The sequence below is a fragment of the Leptidea sinapis genome, chromosome 1, assembly GCF_905404315.1.
Source record: "Leptidea sinapis chromosome 1, ilLepSina1.1, whole genome shotgun sequence".
NCBI lineage: Eukaryota > Metazoa > Arthropoda > Insecta > Lepidoptera > Pieridae > Leptidea > Leptidea sinapis.
This window is the reverse complement of record NC_066265.1, coordinates 16191111-16213552: the sequence shown is the minus strand read 5'-3', so window position 1 is coordinate 16213552 and position 22442 is coordinate 16191111. Positions and strand designations below refer to the sequence as shown.

Here is a 22442-nt window from a genome sequence, read left to right as displayed (position 1 = left end):
TCTAGCAAATTCACTTATGTGCCTATGAACACACATGACATAATCCTGCCTGTAACTTGATTGCATCAGATTGTACGAATAAAAATGAAAACTTATTATTTAACCTTTTGCTAAGTCGAAAAATAAGAATCTAAATGAATCAGTTAAACATTATTTCTAGCATATTCGAAGTAGAAGCTTGGAGAGAAAAACAGAGGTTCGTGCGAGAGCAAGTGAGAGACGAGAGCAGAGCACTCAGAGAAGAGAAACACAAAACTGAATTACATCTAGAATCCCTGCAGGTGCCGTTAATGGTGGTCTCTCAATGTCTATCGAATAGAGACCAAAGAGTCCCGCGGGAATTGACAAGAGATCAACTTGGTGAAGAGTTAAAAAATGTGAGAATGTCATTTATTTAGTTAAAGAAAAAAACACGAGAGTAATTGAGTACAGTAGATGCATCAATCCAAACACTCTCTAAATAAATAAAGGAGTTTATGGGAGAATTCTATTGAACCCTTTGGTTCTAATTTTGATATTTTATGATAATTGAGATACATTATGAAATAATTTCAGGAGCTCCACATAATCGAAAACAGTAAACGCGTTCTAACAGATGTTTGTAATATGGGTTGGGAGAAACTCAAGGAACTAACAAACGTATTCTGCAGGTTGGAGAGAGAGATACAAAACAAGGACGATACTCTAGCTATAGAAAGCTATGTCAAAGATTTGTCCAGAGAGAGTTCCGATATTACCTACAAGTTGGATCCGACAAGAATACCTCCGAAGTATGTTTACCTTTGTTTTTCATGACTATTTATTGATAAGGTTCATCATAAGGAATCACGAAGGTGTTGATCTAGTCTGGCTCCTAGCTAAATTACGTTTTTTTATTGCAGTGTTAAATTATTACATCTAATATGTTCGATATTTTAATTGGATCTATCGAGCTTTCACGGCCGCTTTCAACTTTCTATCTATAAGTATCCCGGCTCTTGTGATCTTTGAAGTTTCAAGATATATTTTCTTTAAATACTTCAAGGTATAAAAATGATGAAGTTTTTATTAAACTTTTTATTTGCGTAAGTTGAAACGTGTGACTATTTTGTGGCATCACTTTGCTTAGTGTCAATTACCAAGCTTATTGAGTGTACTTCTCATTTAAGCTCGACTTTTCCGGAATGGTGATAAAGCGTAAATAACATAACATAATGACTACTAAGCCATAACGCTCAGCTATACAACACTTCTTCGTGTAAAGTCACCTTGATCCGACTAAGGGGACTCCCTTAGTGAAAATAGTTGTTTAGTTTTATTAAACTCGCCTTGCTTATATTTGTCTTTCATCTTGTAACGACTTAAAAACGATTTGATAAACAGAAGTCTATAAGAAGTCCTTAATCAATTTAAGCTTTCCTCTTTAAGTACCATGTCAGAGGAAAACTATGTAAACTGCATCGAAACTACCATCAAGATAGCCGAGCAGTTGATGAAGGAGTCGAAAGTTTTGCGGGAGACGATGTTCAAGAGTTGCGAGCAAGCAGCTAACCAGATGTATGCACAGAGTCAACAGGTGGAAATGATCATGAGGAGGCGTGTATTTGATGTTCAAAGAGCCAGGAATGAGATGGAGTGGCAAAAATACAAGGTAAGACGTTAAATTTTAGAAAACCGTCACATTTTGTTGAGTCTGACATCATGCCAAACAGTTATCTATAATTCTTATGAGCATTTTTACTTATTCCCTTTATAGTGTGAAACAGAACCCATTTTACTAACTCGACTTACCTATATTCCTACCAAGGTTGGGCAGAGGGCATCCATTAGTGCATCACGATCTCTATCGGTCATAAACAAAAAAGAACTCTCAATGTTGCCTATACAGCGCCGTTCCGGAACTCATACCTGTTATCGCAACATTATTGCAGCGTTTTCAAAGATTCCTTCATGTTGGACCAGAATATTGGGAACTTTAGGTCATGTCAGTTTCCGTGGTTAAGATAAGTCGAAGATATTCAAAGGTTGCGCATGGTGCGCTAAAGCTAAGCAGGAACTCAATCAGAAGCTACGTTTTATTGGTGGTTGCAATGACGTTCTATACATAGCTGTTTACGCACTTAGCCTCTTTAACAACAAGTCAAGTCGCAGGTGTGATGTGATACCTGCTGGTATATCTGATTCTATAATATTAGTATTTTCTTTATTAAATTTACATTTTGTTACACATTAAGTTAGAACACTTAATAAAGGATTAAAACGCATGTAACTGTAAGATTAGATATTGAAGTTATAACTTTTTGCAGATGTACTTCTTTAGGCGCGTTATGAAAAAAATATGAGAGTGAAATTTTAAGGTGCGCGCGCATCACTGTAACACAAAAGTAACGTTGGTAACGTGGTGGTAAGGTGAAGTTGGTTCATAAAATTTTCTGACATTTGCGACATTCGTTATTTTTTTGGGTTTCTTCGTCGATTATTACAGGACAGGCAAAGGGTTCGAGCCCATACAGCCTTATTCGTTATTTGATACTTAATCTGCAAAGCCATCCTTGCAAGATTGTTTACAATATTGTTCTTTTTACAAACGTAGAATAATAAATAAATAATTTTAAGGATATTTACTTTGTTACGCCAAGGAAGTATAACTTCTTGCGTGCATTTATGTATGTATGTAGTTATCTACATACACACTTTTTTTCTATTTTAATCCTTTATAAAGTGTTTTATTTAAACCTATAATATTATTTTCACTAGGAAATGTTTAATTACAGCTTGAGGAGCACCTTCGCAAGTTGGACCGAGAGATAGGATGTCTGCGCTCTGCAGTTGCTGATAAGATTAACCCTACAAAGCTGGTGGAAACTAGGCTTGAAGCCCGGACGCAACGCCCTGTACTGGAGAGAGTTCAGGTTGCACATTATTATATCATCTTTATAAATACCATCTATTCGATCATACCCAGCTGTCCAAGAGGATAAATAAAGTATTTTCCTACACCCATTTCGTAATATACTGAATACAAAAACGTTAAATCATATTACAAAACTATTTATTCTTGTAGGGGGTTTGGTAATTATCATTTGATCAACTCAACTGTACTACAATGATAACTCTTCAAATAGTGGCATTAGCTAAAAACATTCAATGTATGATAATGACCATATTTCATTGTATTTTGTGCAAAAAGCCTATTTATAACATTAATCTGCATCTTAATTAATATTTTTATCTGTTTCTTGCCCTCTTTTATATATTTTATCCCTATTTGCGTAAACTTTTCATTGTCCATCGTTAGCTATGTAGACATACTTTAATTTCAACCTTAAAATTATGCTTCTTCTTCCTGCGACTCTCCACTATTGGAGGTTGGCCGTCAGCTTAGCAGTCTTCTTCTTAATTTTTCGCAGTCTTGCGCGAAAAAAAAAGCGAAATAGTATTTCTACGATGGCGATCTTCGTCCGTTCCCGGATGTTACGCAACCAGGACATTTTTACTCTTCCAGCTCGTCGTTTGCCCTCTACTTTGCCCATAATTATAATTTGGAGCAGTTGGTATCCCTCGTGTCTCAAGACGGGGCCCAAATTTTCAACTTTTCTCTTCTTGACGGTTTGCAGTAACTCCCGGCTTCTGAAGTACTCTCACGTTCGAAACTAGCTGTGTCCAGCTGATACGATGCATTCTGCGGTAACACCACATCTCAAAGGCTTGTAGACGTTTTCCTAAAAATGATAATAAAAACATTTATGTGTTTCTGTTTATCCAACAGGACAAGCCCATGCGTGGGTTGATAGAAGAGTACGAGAGGGTCCACTTGAGCTCTAACATGCTGGAGAAGAAACTTGATGAAGCACTGTGAGTACATTCTTCTATTGGAATACTTGTTAAGGACGCGTTTACGAATCCGACAAAAATAAGATATTTTTCGGTAGAGTTTGTGATGAAACGAAACTAAATCTTACAAAACTAAAAATTGTCACAAATAGAATACTTCTTTATCTCCAATTAGCGGGAAATTTTTGCTTTGAAATTTTGATATTTTATGTCGTAAAAACGATTATCCGTTACCTCTTCACACAAAATTGACGAAATGGGGCTTCATTCAGGATCATTTTTCTGCTACTACTTACATAATTTTGTCTCTTAAAAAATACATAAGGAAAGCAGATATAATATTTTTGAAAACACGGGAAATAAATGAATGAATATGTTATAAATAATCTCAGAAAAAAATAAAAATGAATCGTCTTAAATTCAAATATTTTTCTGATAAGCATGAGCTTTAAAGTGTGGTATTAAGGGTTATTTTATTTGGTCACTCCGTACGCATTGCACAGAAAGATCTATCGAAACAACATCAGTCCGCGCTCGGCCACCGTCGTGGGTAGACACTGTGTCGGTTGTAAGCAGCAGCTCGTACTCGTAAAGATCGCTGTACGAACATGAATACTTTTTATACGCTCTACAATACTGTCTTTGATACTTTACATATTTTGCACGCAGTCAGATTTTCTAAAAATTATGTTTCTGTATTTTTTTTGAAGAATTAGTGATTCATCTCTAAACATAAGGTCTATATTAAATCGAAATCTAAGATGGCGCTTATAAAATTGGCAACTTTTCTTCATGGGTGTCATTTTCATGGATTTCGTGTTCAACATTAACGAATATCGGGTCAAAATCGAAATCCAAGATGGCGCCTATGAATTTTACCAACTTCTCTTGATGGGTGTCATTTTCATGGTTTTCGGGGTCAACAATAACGAATTTCGGGTCAAAATCGAAATCCAAGATGGCGTCTATAAATTTGACCAACTCCTCTTCATGGGTGTCATTTTCATGGTTTTCGGGGTCAACAATAACGAATATCGGGTCAAAATCGAAATCCAAGATGGCGCCTATGAATTTTACCAACTTCTCTTCATGGGTGTCATTTTCATGGTTTTCGGGGTCAACAATAACGAATATTGGGTCAAAATTGAAATCCAAGGTGGCGCCTATGAAATGTACCAACTCCTCTTCATGGGTGTCATTTTCATGGTTTTCGGGGTCAACAATAACGAATATCGGGTCAAAATCGAAATGCAAGATGGCGCCTATGAATTTGACCAACTCCTCTTCATGGGTGTCATTTTCATGGTTTTCGGGGTCAACAATAACGAATATCGGGTCAAAATCCAAATCCAAGATGGCGCCTATGAAATTTACCAACTTCTCTTCATGGGTGTCATTTTCATGGTTTTTAGGGTCTACAAATCTACATACGTTTCTTCATGGGTGTCATTTACAGCGTCAAAATTAGAATCCATTCATAAACTTAAATTTTATTACAAAAGGCCTGTCTAACAATATCCCACATGCTAAATTAATTCTCCATTCCCTAAATATATAAATATTTACGTTTCGACTTTTCACCCACAATATTTACAAAACACATTTGGTTACCAATCTAATAAAAAATCTCAAAATTTGATTTTGAAAGACCTATCTAATGATACCCTACATGCAAAAAAAAATCATCCCCTTTTTAACCACAAGAAAATCTACCCCTCTTATCAATTATTACCACCATATTATGTCAAGTCGAGTTATTTCAATAGATATTGTAATCATAAGGTATAAGCTACTACAAAAATGTAACGTATATCTGTCATGTATCAAACCTGAATCTAACTTTCAAAGACCTATCCAACGATACCCCACAAGGTAAGTCTCCAGTACTTTTTTCAACTCCACTTTAAGGGGAGGTGTCCTTAAGGGGGAAGCTACGTCTATAGCACCAGATAACACAAAGCAAATGCATGTGTAATGCGTTTGCGTACAAAGTACACATGTTACAAAACCAATTTTTAAATCTCATTTATATTAATAATTATCCTAATCTGTTCTCTAAACCACTTGATTTTTGTCAATATCAGAAATTATTAGATGTTCTACTAATTATTATCACTTATTAAACCTGCACGATAAAAGCTAGTAGGGAAGATGTTCTACTCACTCACGGCCGCGCGCTAAAACTGCATGATACAACGCTAGTAGTGAAGTTGTTTTACTTCATAGCGGTACCGTCTGCTTCATGCTACATTCGCCCTTTCTCACTCTATCTCAATCAGACTCAATCTCCTTCACCTCTTCATGGATAAAAACGTCCTTCATTTTCGTAACACTTTATTCCGTTTCATCCGTAAAAATTTTACCCTCATAGAAAGCAAAAGGCAAAGAAGTTTCACTTCGAAAATGATCCCAAATTCGTTCTCTGCACCCTCGAGAAGCGCGAATACGATATCCATATTGTTGAAATCATAATTTTGTGCGGCAGCCAATTTGGATTTTAAAATGATCCCAAATTCGTTCTCTGCACTCTCGAGAACCTCGGATTCGATATCCATAATGTTGAAATCTTAATTTTGCGTGGCGGCCATCTTGGATTTCAAAAATGACTCCAAATTCGTTCTCTGTACCCTCCAGAACCTCGGATTCGGTGTCCATATTGTTGAAATCATAATTTTGCGCGGCGGCCATCTTGGAGTCCAAAAATGATCCCAAAATCGTTCTCTGCACCTTCGAGACCCTCGGATACGATACCCATATTGCTGAAATCATAATTTTGCGCAGCGGCCATCTTGGATTCCAAAAATGATCCCAAAATCGTTCTCTGCACCCTCGCTAACCTCGGATACGATACCCATATTGCTGAAATCATAATTTTTAGCGGCGGTCATCTTGGATTTAAAAAAAACTGCGTTTACTGTACACGTCGTTATGCGACAGAATTGCCACCTAAAGTTCTAATATTTAACTACTAAACGAATACATCAACCAATTATCAAAAATACATAGGTATTAAAAAACAAGGTGACCCAAGTTCTGGTACGTACCTCTGTCAAAGCATAAGTTGGGCTATACAAAGAGGTAACGTTGCCAGCTTCATGGGCACCTTACCTGCCGATAGCCATCTTATTGATATTTTCTATTTGTAATTAATTAATTTTGTTAGATTATTTAAGTTTTATTTCATTAATATTTATATTAATAGCGTTATTAATTATTAAGTCATATGTAAATAATTTGAAATATCTGTGTGGTAAATAAAAATATTTCTGTACTATTAAAAAAAAACAAAATTCAAACTTACTAAAGTATCAAAATCATTTGATTCCCGCAATTAACTTTAAGTACGTGTATGTGTTTGAGCGGTGTCAGTGTAGTGGTGCGATTCGATACCTCTCTGTTTTGAGAATCCTTAAGCCCCTAGGTAGTGATTGGATTCTGAGTAATACCTATTCATAATATCTTAATAAATATAAATCCACTGACCTGATGTTTGTTTTTAGTGAACTCTTAAACTAATGAACGGATTTTAATGGGGATTATCATTAAGTACTTATATTATTATTAGCCATTAGTCCAACTTGAGAGATAGGATAGTTTGTATTTCGATTTGGGACCCATATCGATAAGCAACGATCTATCTATCAAATAACAACCAATCACCAAAACCAGCAGTTATGGACGTAAGTGATACGCCCTGCGCAATACAATACAGTGCCGCTCAAGATTCTAGAAAAAACAAAACATCCTGAGGGGCATAAGATAAGTCCCATTTGCCCAGTAACACAGCTCCCTTCTTATTATTAGATTTTATGAAATATTTGATATTAAAATGCTTTTTAACTTTGAACATGATTTATTTATTGGATGCAGCACCTAACTTATTCTTTATGTACCCATATTACAGTTGTAAAATACTCCATTTCATTTAAAGGAGTGGCTGTTGAGTTCTTGTATGTTCTTCTCACGGTCTCTACTTTTTCGTTTTTACGTAATTTAAATAAAATATTTATAATGACGATTCAAAAGCGCTTAGTTTAAGCGTATTTAAATAAAGTTTAATTGATTTTGACTTTAAATGTTTATAATATACATTGACTCACTCTTACACAAATTATCTTGCCCCAAACTAGGCAAAGCCTCCACTATGGAAGCAAGACAACGATTATATATTTAATACAATATACTTAATTAAACATACATAAATTCAAATAAACATACATACATGACTCGCAAACAAACATTCATATTCATCATATAATATGATTACACCGACCGGGATTCGAACCCGGGACCTCTAGCACAGTAGGCAGGGTGACTAACCACTGAGCTATAGGGGTCGTCATAATGTTTCAATGGGGAGGAGGATTAAATAAATTCCGATGCGAAACCATGTCAAAAGCTGGCTCCTATTTCTAGTGAAGTAACAAACTTACATTTCCAGAGCGACATACCACGGCATGCACACCCACTGGGAGCGCGTGGTGAAGGACTTGGAGTATAAGAACCAGGCGTTGGAGACTGACAGACGCCTCATCGAGATCCGGGCGCCGCTGCACCGCGACCACGACACACAGCTCGACAGGAACGTGGGATACTGCCGCATGGGGAATGAACTGGTCACCGACTAAGAATACTGAATAGTCTTTACAGCCCGAGAACCAATTACTTGATTCTTACTAACCCTAGTGAAGTCCAAAAGTAAAAAATAGTGATAAGGGCAAATGCATACACATTTATAATACGATCCCAGCGTGTGTGGGAGGGGATCGGAGGCACCTTCCTTTGCAAACGATGCCGGCTAAATTATGAGTACCACAACGGCGCCTATTTCTGCCGTGAAGCAGTAATTACTGTGTTCCGGTCTAAAGGGCCCCTTAGCAAGTGAAATGACAGGGCAAATGAGACAAAACATCTTAAATCTCAAGGTGACGAGCGCAATTGTAGTCCGCTCAGAATTTTTGGGCTATTCAAGCATCCTCAGCGGCATTGCATTGTAATGGGCAGGACGTATCAATTACCGTCCGTATCAGCTAATCGTCCTGCTCGTTTCGTCCCGTATTTTCATTAAAAAAATGTTCAGCTGTTATCTACAAATAATTTTTCTCACTATCTATTCAATTGCAGATTATCTAAATGACGTGGCACCTGGGAGTAGAATGATTGTCTTTGCTAATAAAAGAACCTCGAAAAGTAGTTTAATTAGCTTATTGGAACTTAAAAAAATGTGCATTTCGAGGATACGTTCTGCGGTCGCGAGAAGTAACGCAAGCTCCTCCTCATTCGCTCAAGGTCGCTGGCACTTAGAGAAGAAGAGATATAGCCCTCGAACACACAGACCGACGGACAGTTAGCAAAGCCCTAGTCACAAGGTTGTACTTGAGATACATAACCCTTAATATTAGAATGTTTACACACGAGTTTAGCATTTAATGCACACATACTGCATCGGATTTGTATTGTCAATAAATTTACTAACGCAGAGTTTCGGTGCGGCCGAAGGTTTGGCAGATATCCTTCTGACACCAAAACTGGTGCCCAAGCTAGATTTTACTGCCGAAATCGAATCTAGTAGGACACTTAAATATATACAAATAATAATGGTATAAATACTAAAATAGATAACATTGGTTCGTAGCGGTCGGAATCGAACCGGTGCCGGTGAAGTAACGGACCGAGCCATTGACCCACCTACGCTCTTTATAGTAATAAGCATAAAAATAATGTAATATTAATATGTTATTAATAAATAATGTTATATTTAAAGAGCACACACATATGATGGTTTTTGTTATGAACAGTTTACAACAATATGATGTTGACCCCAGTAGGAACTAAGATTTGGATCTCCGAATTATGTATATCTTTAGTCTGCTCCGCTTTAGTTGTCACGCCGTAAAGTCGTTCTTCGTCGTCGTTATCAATTTTATGACCATTCTTTCGTATTTTGTTGTCTTAAATACCTACAGACAAACTGCAGCGGAATACCATCATTCTTCTACCTAATCGGAAATCAGTGTTACAACAACACACACTAATAAAATTACGTCTATCTATTACGATGCAAATCATATATTTGGTTTATTTTAATGAGATTTCTTTTCTGCTTCTGAGAGGATTCAAAAACTCTAGTATCCAAAATACTGTTACTGAGAACCTCTCCGTTCTTCTACAATCATTCCGAATTTACAAATATTAATTAAGAGTGCGCTCTTTTTCTCGTTTTTTTTAAGGTATTTAAATTATGTACTTATTGTGCGACCATTGTGATCATTGGCCAATATGCGGTCAGTATTAAGTCTGGCTGCTAGCACAAGTGCGCTGCAACTTAGTGGCGTCTGCATCCACGTACATTCGTCTTCACTCGCTTTCCGCTGCTTGCACGCAGCAAATGGTCTACAATACGCGTTCTAATGGCTGCTTTGTGCTAAGTCTTGGGATGAGTCCTCTCTGCATCTTCTACCGCAAATATCACGGATAGTACCCAGAGGAGTTGTGCGGGTTGATACCAGCAGAGAAATTCCACCACCGGACATTACGTCAAAATGCGAAATTCCACCCGCTTCGTCTGGCATTCCACAACCACGCCTTTTACGAGGAACTTCTTGCCTTGCTTTGTGGAATCAATTACCGGCTGCGGTTTTCCCAAACCGATACGACTCGAGATCCTTTAAGCATCTTTATGCTTACTCCTACCGTAAAGATCGACAACGCATTTCTTAATCCTTGGTTTTGCGAATATCTATGGGAGGTTACCTCACCACATCACTAACTTAACTAACGTAACTCTCTTGCCAGTTTGCTCCCTACTATAGAAAATAAAAAATATCGATGTCACTTAGTGTTCGAGCTCCGATACACATTGTATGTTGAACTGCCTACCGGAGCCTGGCTGCGGCAACCAAACAACCTGCGGGCATACATCTACAATTGCCTGAGAAAAATTGAGTTTTGACAAACGGACGAAGTGATTATTAAGAGGGCTCTTTTAAAAAAAAACACGATGCATATTAAAAATATTGTATAATATAAATTAAAACAAGTAAATCTTTAATACTTAACCAACAATAACAATTCATCGCTACAATTAATTCACTGGTCTCAGATCTTGTTTGGGACCAACCATGGTGTAGGCCTCGTCCAACAGTTCGCAAATCTTCGCGATGCTGTCATCAGTCAGCTCTGTGGTGGAGACCAGCCGGATAGAAGGTTCAGGGCAGTTGACCTCGACGTCGCGGAGGTAGGCCGCCGTAGTCATCACCACACCCCTCTCCATGCAATACTTGGTGATGTTCCTGAGGTAGGAATGTTTGAGACGGTCGACGAGGTCACCTTTGAGGTATACGTGCTTGATGGGCGATACGTCGTCTCCTCTGAAGTGGTAGTGCTTCAATGTTGATAATGCTCTGAAATATACGCCATAAAGTTATTATTATTATTTGAAGAGGGTGGGTATTATCTAGTCCTAAAGATTCCTAGTAACACCGCGTCCAAAGTTGAACTATTGTGTTCGCCACTCATATATCACTATAGCTCGTCGTCAAGCCCTGCTGCCTTTACGAATCGCAGTATCTTCTTGGCGCGAGTGTTACAAACACCATTTGGTGGCAAGGTATAGTCGCCAAATATTGTGTTACGCTTATGCATTAGTGGACCGCAATCACAGAGTAGATGAATGGGCGTTTCATCAGCCTCAAGGCAAAATCTGCAAGTTTTGTCATCTTTGATGGCGACCACACTGACGTACATGTTTAGGCGACAGTGCCCAGTTAGAATCCTGGTGAGTATGCATAGATTTTTATAAATGCCATAATGTTAGTGAAGTTCTAACAGTGTGTTCGACATATTTCAGTGGGTGTCATTCGTTGCAAAGAATAGATACGCATCGAAAAAAAGACGTCTGGCCTAGTATCAGAATACTGGATCTCGAAATCTCTAGGGATTGCCAATTCGACGGCCACCTGAAAGGCAAAGCAAAAATTGGCTTTGAAGAAGCTGGGCGTCATAAATAGAGCACGGCAATACTCCTGCCCACATTTTAGAGCTCTACAAAGCACAGGTCCGGCGGCATATGTAGTATTCCTGTTCTCTCTGGTCTGGCGCTCTCAAATATCAGCACGAATTGTCGGGGATCCAGTGCTCTGTGCACGATTGGATCACTTGGCGTTGCGTAGACTCATTTCATTGTGAGTCTTCTATTTAACACGGGGAATGTTCCGAAGAGTTGTATGACCTGATTAGGATATCACCACCATCTGGATGTGTGGCGGTTACACACACACTGCGGTTTTCAGGGAACTTTCTTCCATGTGCAAACAATCCGTGGAATGAGTTTCTTTGTGCGGTGTTTTCAGATACCTTCAAAAAAGGTTTCTAAAGGGCCGGCTACGCTCTTGTGATTCCTCTGGTGTTTTAAGAGAACGTGGGCGGCGATGATCACTCATACCTGTTTCGAAATAATTTTTTTTTTATGAAAATAAGGGACAAGACGAGCAGGACGTTCAGCTGATAGTAATTGATAGTACTATTTAATGTAGTGCCGCTCAGGATTTTTGAAAAACCCAAAAATTCTGAGCGACACTACAGTAGCGCAACCTTGAGACAAAAGATGTTAAGTCTCATTTGCCCAGTAATTTCACTAGCTACGGCGCGCCTAGATCGAAACACAGTAATGTTTACAAATTATTGTGTCACGGCAGAAATAGGCGCCGTCGTGGTACCCATAATCTAAGCGGTATCCTGTGCAAAGTAGCCTCCCACAGGTCATCATTATTTCGAGCTAAATGCGTCTGTCTATTTTTGAGTACAAGCAATTTGTATTTATTCCTAAGACGCACATAGTAGCTATGCAATCTACGTAACCAGTTTTCCTGTAGAGGTTCAATTGCGCCAGCATATTAAACTGTTTGAATAAATTATTAAACAGCACACAAGCTAAGGCCGCCGGTGACACATGCACATAACAAACAGGACAATACGGACCGGCCCAGTTTCCGTGAGTTCTCGTCGAGGCGGCGGATGAGGCCGGGGTTTTCCTCGAGGATGTCAAGCGCGGTGATGGCGCCCTGAGTCAACATCGGTGGCAGCGACGCGCTGAAGCAGTATCCTGCAATTTAACATGTTATTGCACAACTTACATATATATAGACATACACCCAAACTATCATACTGAAATGCATACATTATAAATATTTAGAAAAGTTTTTATATAAATCCCTACTAATATTATAGATGTGAATGTAAGATCACGCGGTTTGTTCTCCAACAAGGTGGACCGAAAATTCTACAAACGTTTTTTTTTTCAAAACTACTTTTTAATTCTTAACGTGGCATTGCAACACATGCTGTGTACAGTGTATGTATGTATGTATCTAAAACTCGAGAACCTTTAGCCTGATAGATATGAAATTAATTATCTTAGCGGCAGATAGATGGCACTGGTGGCGGTGATTTTTATCTTTTGAACCATAGGTCAAACTGCTATGAATTTTGTATATGCGTACCTACATGAACTGATATGATTGCACTGGTAAATGCGGAGTCAAAGTCGCGGGAAACAGCTAGTTATAAATAAATGTACCTTAATCCTGTGCAATAAGCCTTAATATTTGCAGGAAAATGAATGATAGAAGGAAAATGAGAAGGAATGTTGACAGATACAATATCAACAGCACCTTGTATTTACCGCGTCGAGTTATTTTCTGAGTCATATCATGATTTAATAGTAATAACATATTCCTTGTTTGCTATGTTTTACGCGAGTTTTATATTTAAATAAAAAAAATAGCATACGATGAGGTAGTTAAATAGTATTAATTGAACGAATTAATGAATTCGTTCCCAATATACTATCCACAGATAGAGATAAATTACAACCTTCTACTGTCAGTAATTTATTAAAGCCTATTACAATATTAAAACTATTACTAATTTATTTACAATATTTTATATATCATCCCAATGCTGGGCAAACGCCTCCCCCATTCTTCTTCCATTGATCCTTATTGTGTGTTGTGCGTGACCACATCACTCCTTCGTAATTTAGTAGGTCATCTCTCCATCTAGCACCAGGTCTACCTCTTCTTCTTTTGGCGTCTAATGGGTACCAATTTGTTGCTATACTGCTCCATCTTTCGTTACTGGCCCTTGATATATGGCCTGCCCAATTCCATTTGCAGTTTTTGCGATCCGTATTTCATTCTTTGTTATTTTGTCTTTTAGCCTAATACATTATAAGTTTCTTTCCATATTTCTTTGCGTCACTTTTAGTCTCTTCGCTTGGTGTTTATTGAGCGCCCAGGTTTGGCAGCCATATGTTAAGCGAGGGAGCGATACAGCTGTTAAATGTTTTTGATTTTAAGCTGAAAGGAACGTCTTTGTTTTTTAGTATGTTTCAGTGCCCAAAATTTATTCCATCCTAGTTTTATCCTCTTTTCTACCTCTATGTCTTGCCAACCCTTAAATGGTACTGTTTGACCGAGGTATGTGTATTTATTTACTTCTTCTAATGTATAATCATCTATCTTAAAATTCATATGTTCTTCCACGTTATTCATTACTTTGGTTTTTTCCATGTTCAATATGAGTCCAACTCTCTTGCTTTCTACTTTTAGATCTTCTAACATTGTCTGTAAGTCTTTAGGTGTTTTTGAGAAAATAACTATGTCATCAGCAAATCTTAGATTAGTAAGGTTTTGTCCACTTATATTAATTCCTAGGTTTTCCCATTTATCTTTGAGTCGAAAAAATATTTGCTGTAGGACTGAGTTGAATAGTTTAGGGGACATTGGATCACCCTGGTTGACACCTCTTTTGATTTTGAATATGATATATATTCACCTTTAGTTTCCAGCTTAATCAGTGCCGTGCTGTTCTGATAAATATTTTGTATAATCCTTGTGTATTTATTTGGCACTCCATCCGCCTTCAACGCATTCCATACTGCACCGTGCTCTACAGATCGTCAGTAATTAGCTGTCAATAATCTGAAGCTGCCCCAATATACCCGATAAGTCATTCTTATCGCCAGTTCACTGTTGCAATTTCCATACAAACTTCTAACCCTGGTAAGCTATACGTCGTCCCATTGACAGACAACGTGTACGGATATTATTGGGACAGAAAAGTCAACGATAGTTACGAATTTTTATCTCAAGTAGGCGACAACCGGCCGTTATTATACTTAAGGCTGAGGACCCAGCCGATGGCCTTGAGGAATCGAGCGGAGCTAGGTTACCTTTCTCGCAAAAGATCGCCATAGTTTGAATTCAGAATTAGAAGCATTTTTAATTTATTACAAACATAATACAATATTCTTTACAAAACTGACATAGTATTGTTAAATACTATTGGTGTATAATTAATAAATTCTCGTACAATTTTTATCTAGATTGAATGATTAGCATGGCTCCAACTGTAAAAGTTAGGGGTATTCTGATGAAGTTTTTCTTCACGCTGTCAATAAAAATAGAAATGTAAAGGAAAAAATTAATTATCTTCTCTTCTCAACAAATGACCAAATTCATACTATTTTTTAATTCATGGAAGAGGAGGACAAACGAGCGTTAGGGTCATCTTATGTTAAATGATCACCACCCACATTCTCGTGGAAAACAGGAGCGGTCACAGGAGCGTTGCCAGCCGGTTTTTTTTCTAAGGTACCCATGTCGTATCGTTACTGGCAGTAAGGGGTGGGAGGTACAAACATCGCGTAGTGAAATACTCTCAAATTCAAATATTTTTATTCAAAATAGGATTCAAAATCACTTATTGAACGTCAAAAACTACCACCCATTCAAAAGAGACTGCGTCAGACCTGAGAAGAGTGGGCGCAAGAAACTCAGCGGGCTTTTTTTTAATATAAAAATATGGATTACAATGTGATATCGTACAATAAACAGTTATAATTAAAGAGCCTGAGGGTGTTCGCTTTTTTCGCAGTCCGTGGTGTCATTAAGAAAATCGTTTATGCTATAGTAAACTTTCCCACAAAAGTTTTTTAACAATTCTTTTAAATTTCGTAACACATTTGTTTTGTACATTTTCTGGGATCATATTATAGAAGCATATACATCGTCCGACAAAAGACTTCCTAACTCGACTCAACCGAGTAGTAGGCATAACAAGTTTATGTTTGTTCCTCGTGTTAATATCATGAATGTCACAGTTTCTAGAAATTTCCTCAATGTGCTAATGAACATACAAAACATTACCAAAAATGTATTGAGAAGCAACAGTCAAAATTTTTGTTTCTTTAAATCAATGTAGTACACAACTCTACACTCACGCCTGCCTTGGGTAGCACCACTAAACTACGAGATGACTTAAGACCCCAGGTGGCTTCTTCGTGTTTTCAACAATCAAAAGAAAACACGAACACACATGATAATGTACAATTTAAATTTCAGTAAACTGAACCTCAATTACCTACCCCATTTTCGCTCAACGCTTAGCATCACGTCTGCCACAACTGTTATTTGATTGCAATCTCTATGGTTTTTATTTATTTATCGGCTTGTAAGAACCGGAAGACGCAGTGTTGGTAGGCCACCCCCACAAGATGGACCGACGATCTGGTCAAGATCGCCGAAACACGTTGGATGAGGGTAGCGCAGGTCCGATCGTCGTGGAGCTCTGTGGGGGAGACCTTTGTCCAACAGTGGACGTCTTCCGGCTGATGATGATGAAGAAGAACATTTAAAGCATACATACATTCGTGTATGGCAGAAAAACACCATTCACATAATTTATAGGCCAACTAGCTGAGTCGACAGACATTGTTCTGTACATAATTAATAAAATTCTGTTTTTTATGAAAATATGCTCCCTGTTGCTATAATGAAATTGTTTCACAGCAAAACTGTCTAACGGTATGTCAATAAATTATCTCATAGAAAATATGTCGATACAAAATGAAAATAATTATGGGTCCCAAATCGAAATAAAAACGATCCTATCTCTGAAGTTGGACTAAACTGCTCTTCATGAAGTAATCCCCATTAAAATCCGTTCATTAGTTTCGGAGTGCACTGGAAACAAACATCAGGAAACTGGATTTATATATATTAAGATATTTAACATACCCAATCCAGACAGTCTCTGATGCTCCACTATGAAGTGACTTCCAGCACAAAATCCGCCGACAGTCGCAAAGGAATGCTCTAAGGACCCAATAATCAAATCTATTTCATCTCTTGGTACATTCAGATGTTCGGTGAGTCCCCGACCGTGTTTGCCGATAACCTGTTTATACATCGAATATTATTAATTATGTATGTACTCTCCAACATAACGAAATTTTATTCACAAAATCTAAGAAATAGATTTTAGGGAGACTCTAAAGACAGTGACGATTTACGGCCGTTCCCAATATACTATCTACAGATAGAGATAAATTACTACCCTCTACTGTCAGTAATTAACTGTCAATAATCTGAAGCTGTCCCAATATACCCAATAAGTCATACTTATCGCCATATATTGGGACGCGTGATTTGCAATTTCCATACAAACTTCTATCGCTGGTAAGCTATACGTCGTCCCATTGACAGACGGCGTGTACGGATAAGGTGAGTTACCGTCGATAAGTTTATTGGGACAGAAAAGTCAACGATAGTTACGATTTTTTATCTTGAGAGATACACTGAATATTGGGAACGGCCGTTTATTTAGTGAGTAATTCTTAGATTGATAGCAAATTAAACATGACAAATTGTCTTGAGAAATGTCCCAAAGTACCTATGTCATGTTGTTATGATTGAACTGTAATTGAGAGAAGCAACTGTGCAAAACAGTCCAAAAGCAATTTATGTAAGCGCCTCAAACATTATTTAAATTTTTAGCAAAGTTAACAATAATTAATTAATTTTCATTGATATATCAATACAACACATTTTGTACTTTTGGATAACGCAAAGTAGTTTAACGGGTCAAATTAAAAAAATATTATAATTAATTTTTTTTTTTATGGAATAGGAAGACTAACGAGCGTACGGGTCACCTGGTGTTAATTGATCACCGCCGCCCACAATCTCTTGCAACAACAGAGGAATCACAGGACCTTTGCCTGCCTTTAAGGAAGGAGTATGCGCTTTTTTTTGAAGGTACCCATGTCGTATCGTCGCGGAAACACCGCATAAGGAAGCTTTGTAGTGCGTGGAAGAAAGCTCCTTGAAAACCGCACTGTGGAGGACCACCACACATCCAGGTGGTGGGGATGATAACCTAACTTGTGGTGTGTTGTGCGAAGGTGGAAATAAAAAATTCAACAATACTAATACAAAAGATTTTTTTAGAAAATAACAATTTATGAATGAATATAGTCATATTCTCATCCATTCCCCAGAATAACCTGATTTCTTTGATTTGATTAGAACTCATACTATAATCGAGTGTGGTAATTGGAATGAGGTCAAATTAGACCACAAATGCAGTGAATAATTACTTTAGATAATTAATGATAGCATTGTGTAATATTTCTATATTAATGATAAATCAGCATATTTTTTTTTCATGATAGCCACTAACATCACCAACCCTTAGATCATAGTTTCTCAACCTTATTTTGCTCACTGCCCACTTTGATAATATGTTTTTTATTTTACTTTAGTACGTGATTAGCGTGTATTTTTTTGCCTTCTTATACTATATTTTTTAATCTACCCAAGCCCCATCTGAGCCATCTCAATGCCCCCTAATTTTCTCTGGGTCTTCTACTGCCCCCCCGAAAATCTCAAACGCCCACAAGGGGGCGTTATCGCCCACGTTAAGAACCTATGCCTTAGATAATGTATACATCCAGACAACCGATATTAAATTTTAATACTTAAGTGTCTGACAATTTATGTCACTCTCGAATTGTATGATATTTTGTGTTAGTAAGCATGCATTGCTCAAAATAGAGGTTAAATCTAAACACAATTATTTTCGATGTTTTCACAGTTGTCATAGTCTATCAAAACATATAAATGATCTAAGCAACAACCATTATAAAATTTAATGGGGAGATAAATTGAGGGTGAATAAGTTTATCCACACTTTAATGGTGCTTCAGTACACTGTTGGAATTTATAGATTAAAATTCTCATAAGTTGTTCAAAAAACACATTTCTAGTTCAAACACAATAAAAAGGCAATTTTAGATACATCTAAATATATATGACAAAACTATGTAAGCATGAAAACCATCTAAATATGTGAGTATTAATAAAAATATTTTGAAAGCTATCTAAAAAGCAGACCCACTTAACAATCTGGGTGAACAATGCAAATAATACAAAACAGGCAAAAAATGATTACATTTTATGTATATAAGCAAGAATCTATTTGCCGTAGGAGTAACAGACAGACTTTTATGCATAGGATGCATGGAACAAGCAAGAAAGCACAATAACCACAGCATGTGTTAATGGAATGCAGGAATATATCTGGATAATGGACTTGTCCAGACTTTTGAGCAAGATGACACACACATTGGCTTAATTGAAAGCCTCAATGGGTAAATCATATGCCTGTTAACCTAAGTTAAGGGAATCTGGAATAGTGAAAATGACAATTAAATGGTGACATCAACTTGTTGTTGCTGCATGCATGACTGCATGACAACAACAAAATTCCACTAAATACTGATAAATATGTACCAAAAGCTTCAATAATTCTTTTAGATTTTAATGTCACACATTGGCTTGTCTAACTCACCCCAATAGTCAAGCTTTCATCCAAAATTATTCTCAATTTGAACCTCCTCGCCAATTCTACAAGTCTTCTTAAAGGACACATTTCTCCAGTGTTCAAATAAATCCCTTCAGCAACAAGAAAAGCCCTTCTCCGAGAGTTCAGCTCCTTTTTATCTTTGGCTTCTTGTAGCTGCCTCTCCAGATCATTCATATCATTGTGCTTGAAGTATCTAACTGTACACCGAGATGCATCAAAACCCTTTTGTATTGCAAACCATACCTTCTCATCCCTGTTATCAATAAATTATTATATAAAAAAAGGTAAATTGTAAGTCTTTCCTGATGTAAATGTAATCTGGATACATAACCCTTTTTAACACCAGTATCTACCCAATGGAAGGCAGTATTTTGAGATTTACAATCACTGGTCAGTCTATCTTGGCAAAAAATTAAAAAAAATCTTGAAATTTTGAATTTATTTTATTGATTGATTTTATTTATTTCGTTAATCATTTTGATTTCACCCATTTTAACATACAATTGAATAATATAGATAATCTTATCAAATTGGCACTATAGTTAAATATTGTTGTACACTTTAATAAAGTAAAATGTCTTTTTGAGACTTGAGATTAACTCAGTATTAATAATTTTTGGATGGAAATACTACTATAGACAGTTGATGCAATTACCACTGTTAAAAAACAAACACTGAGTATTGTGAGATAATCTAATCTTAATATATATAAATTACATGACACATTGTTTGTCCGCGATGGACTCCTAAACTACTGAATGGATTTAAATTAAGATTACTTCATGGAGTGCAGTTTGTTCCAACTTGAGAGATAGGATATTTTTTATTACGATTTGGGACCCATAATTAATTTTATTTCCAAAATTTGTTTTGTATGGACATTTTTTCTATGAGAGAATTTAGTGACGCTGACAGTTCCGCTGTGAAACAATTTCATTATAACAACAAGGAGCATTTTTTACGGAATATTTCTTGATGTTTTGAAATATTATTGGCAAAATCCTATAAAACAGTATTTTTTTACTATCTACAGAACAATGTCTATCGGGTCAGCTAGTATGTTAAATAGTTAACTTATTAACAAGCTTATTAGCTACCTTTACAGTTCATAAAAAATATCTTTTAAGTGAGAATTATTATAACAAACTTTATTTAAGTTACTAAATAAAACAGTCAATTAAAATAGCAGATTGATAATAGATTCCGAGTAGCATGGTAACATGAACAGATATAAATAAAAGTAATAATCAAGAATGTTAAAATAACTTGTACAAAATAATAAGTAATCACTAAGGTTGTCTGATTTCTCATTCTTAATCTCCAAACCCATAAAAAAAATAAAGACTTATTAACTATCAAATAATTGGCAAATAGGTAAAAATGTGCTGCAAATATACTAAATGAAAAAAAAATTAAACTATCTCCTGTAAGCAAACAAAAAGACATAAAAAAACAATATATAGTTTTATAATAGTATAAGAAATAACTTACGCAAAAATTATATCATTCTTTTTTGCATAGGCAGGTATTGCACTGGAAACTGTAGAAAATCCATATGAGTAGACACAAGTTTCTTCAACTTGTAAAAATTTTGCCAATCTCTCTTCCAGCTCCAAGTGAACATCAATCGTTCCATAGAAGCCCCTCGGGCCACAGGATCCAACACCATACTTTTGCAATGATTTGATTGCACTCTCTCTTATCTTTTCTTCCTTGTGTAGACATAGAAAGCTGGTAGCACCCACATTAAGAGCATTGTTGCCAATATTTTCCATCATTGGTGGCTCTTCTACTGGTATTTCAAATTCAATTAATGGCAAGGGCTTCCATGCCAAAAGCTTTTCCAATGTTAATTTATCCTCATGTTTCTTGGACCGCTTCAACCATAAATAAACAGAACCGATAACTATTTGAATGGCGATAATGATTGCCCACCAGCCTGCCTGTATACATTATAGATAATCTGTTAATAATCCGTAGTAAGCCAAAAAAAGACATAATTTAAAACATCATATCACCTACCATGTCGGAAATATCCAGTGAAATCATAGTAGCAATATATAAGATTATAAGCCGAACACACGAACAGCTGAGCTGTAAATGAACGCTGCAAAATAGCAAATGGAAATATCGATGTACCTACAATAATATTATGTAGTTTTACCGCATAGCAGGTACTAAAGTAAATAGGTATTTGATTACAAGTTTAAACTACATAGTAAAACATTACTTTTTTCACTGGTTGTGTTTTTCAGTTTTCAGTTTTCACAGTGCATGTCTGATGTTCTGACATCAAACAGTCACTGTCACGGCTGACAACTTGGTGACAAGTGATATTTTTAAATAAGGTTTTATGGTCTGGTAATGAAGGTGATAAGTGACAAATAGGGCTCTAATACAGTGAGAAAAAAGGAATTTAATATACATAAATATAATATATACAGGACTAGCTGACCCGGCAGACTTCGTACTGCCCCAAACGATAGATAAAAGACCTAAACTTTTGTATAAAATAAACTTAAATCAAACAAAGGGAATCCTTCTTGTATTAAAACAAATAAAAAAATGCTAGGTATGAATGAAATATTATTATTAGTTTCGATTAATGAATTAAACACATGATGTTACATACTTAAAAAACAGATTTTTCCTGAAATACTGGCTATTTCTAAGGTTTCAATTTGATACGACGGATACACACAGTTATGATACAGTCTGTTAATCAATTTAATAATAATATAATAATAATATTGACACACTTTTCACACAAATTATCTTGCCCCAAGTTAAGCATATATAGCCTGTGTTATGAGCTACGAGACAATGATATATTTAATACAATATACTTACTTAAACATACATTCATTTTTTTGATTTTTGATTTACTATATTTTTTGTTTTCTTTTGTGGTGCGGTTAGAA

The 22442-nt window shown here is 36.4% G+C and overlaps 2 protein-coding genes across 2 annotated transcripts; one reads left to right on the top strand and one right to left on the bottom strand.

The window, feature by feature from the left end:
• Positions 1 to 606: 606 nt before the first annotated feature.
• On the top strand, positions 607 to 8476 carry LOC126965861 (tektin-B1-like). Its single transcript, XM_050809631.1, has 5 exons — positions 607 to 770; positions 1408 to 1630; positions 2754 to 2891; positions 3749 to 3834; positions 8255 to 8476. Exons 1-5 carry the CDS (start codon positions 607 to 609, stop codon positions 8439 to 8441), a joined length of 798 nt encoding a protein of 265 aa, XP_050665588.1. The 3' UTR covers positions 8442 to 8476.
• A 2340-nt stretch (positions 8477 to 10816) lies between these two features.
• On the bottom strand, positions 10817 to 21802 carry LOC126965362 (serine palmitoyltransferase 1). The gene is made up of 6 exons (XM_050808905.1): positions 21544 to 21802; positions 21013 to 21464; positions 19507 to 19774; positions 16893 to 17052; positions 12793 to 12916; positions 10817 to 11216 (listed from the first exon to the last, which is right to left on the bottom strand). The coding sequence occupies exons 1-6, from the start codon at positions 21568 to 21570 to the stop codon at positions 10898 to 10900; spliced, it is 1350 nt and encodes a 449-aa protein (XP_050664862.1). The 5' UTR covers positions 21571 to 21802; the 3' UTR covers positions 10817 to 10897.
• Positions 21803 to 22442: the final 640 nt, after the last annotated feature.

Coding starts and splice junctions, on each gene's coding strand:
- LOC126965861 (XM_050809631.1), top strand. CDS start 607: ATGGGTTGGGAGAAACTCAAGGAACTAACAAACGTATTCTGCAGGTTG. Junction 2,892..3,748: donor CTGTACTGGAGAGAGTTCAG/GTTGCACATTAT, acceptor TTTATCCAACAG/GACAAGCCCATGCGTGGGTT. Junction 3,835..8,254: donor AAGAAACTTGATGAAGCACT/GTGAGTACATTC, acceptor TTACATTTCCAG/AGCGACATACCACGGCATGC.
- LOC126965362 (XM_050808905.1), bottom strand. CDS start 21,570: ATGATTTCACTGGATATTTCCGACATG. Junction 19,775..21,012: donor AAGAATGATATAATTTTTGC/GTAAGTTATTTC, acceptor TATTGATAACAG/GGATGAGAAGGTATGGTTTG. Junction 12,917..16,892: donor TCAGAGACTGTCTGGATTGG/GTATGTTAAATA, acceptor GTTAAATTGCAG/GATACTGCTTCAGCGCGTCG.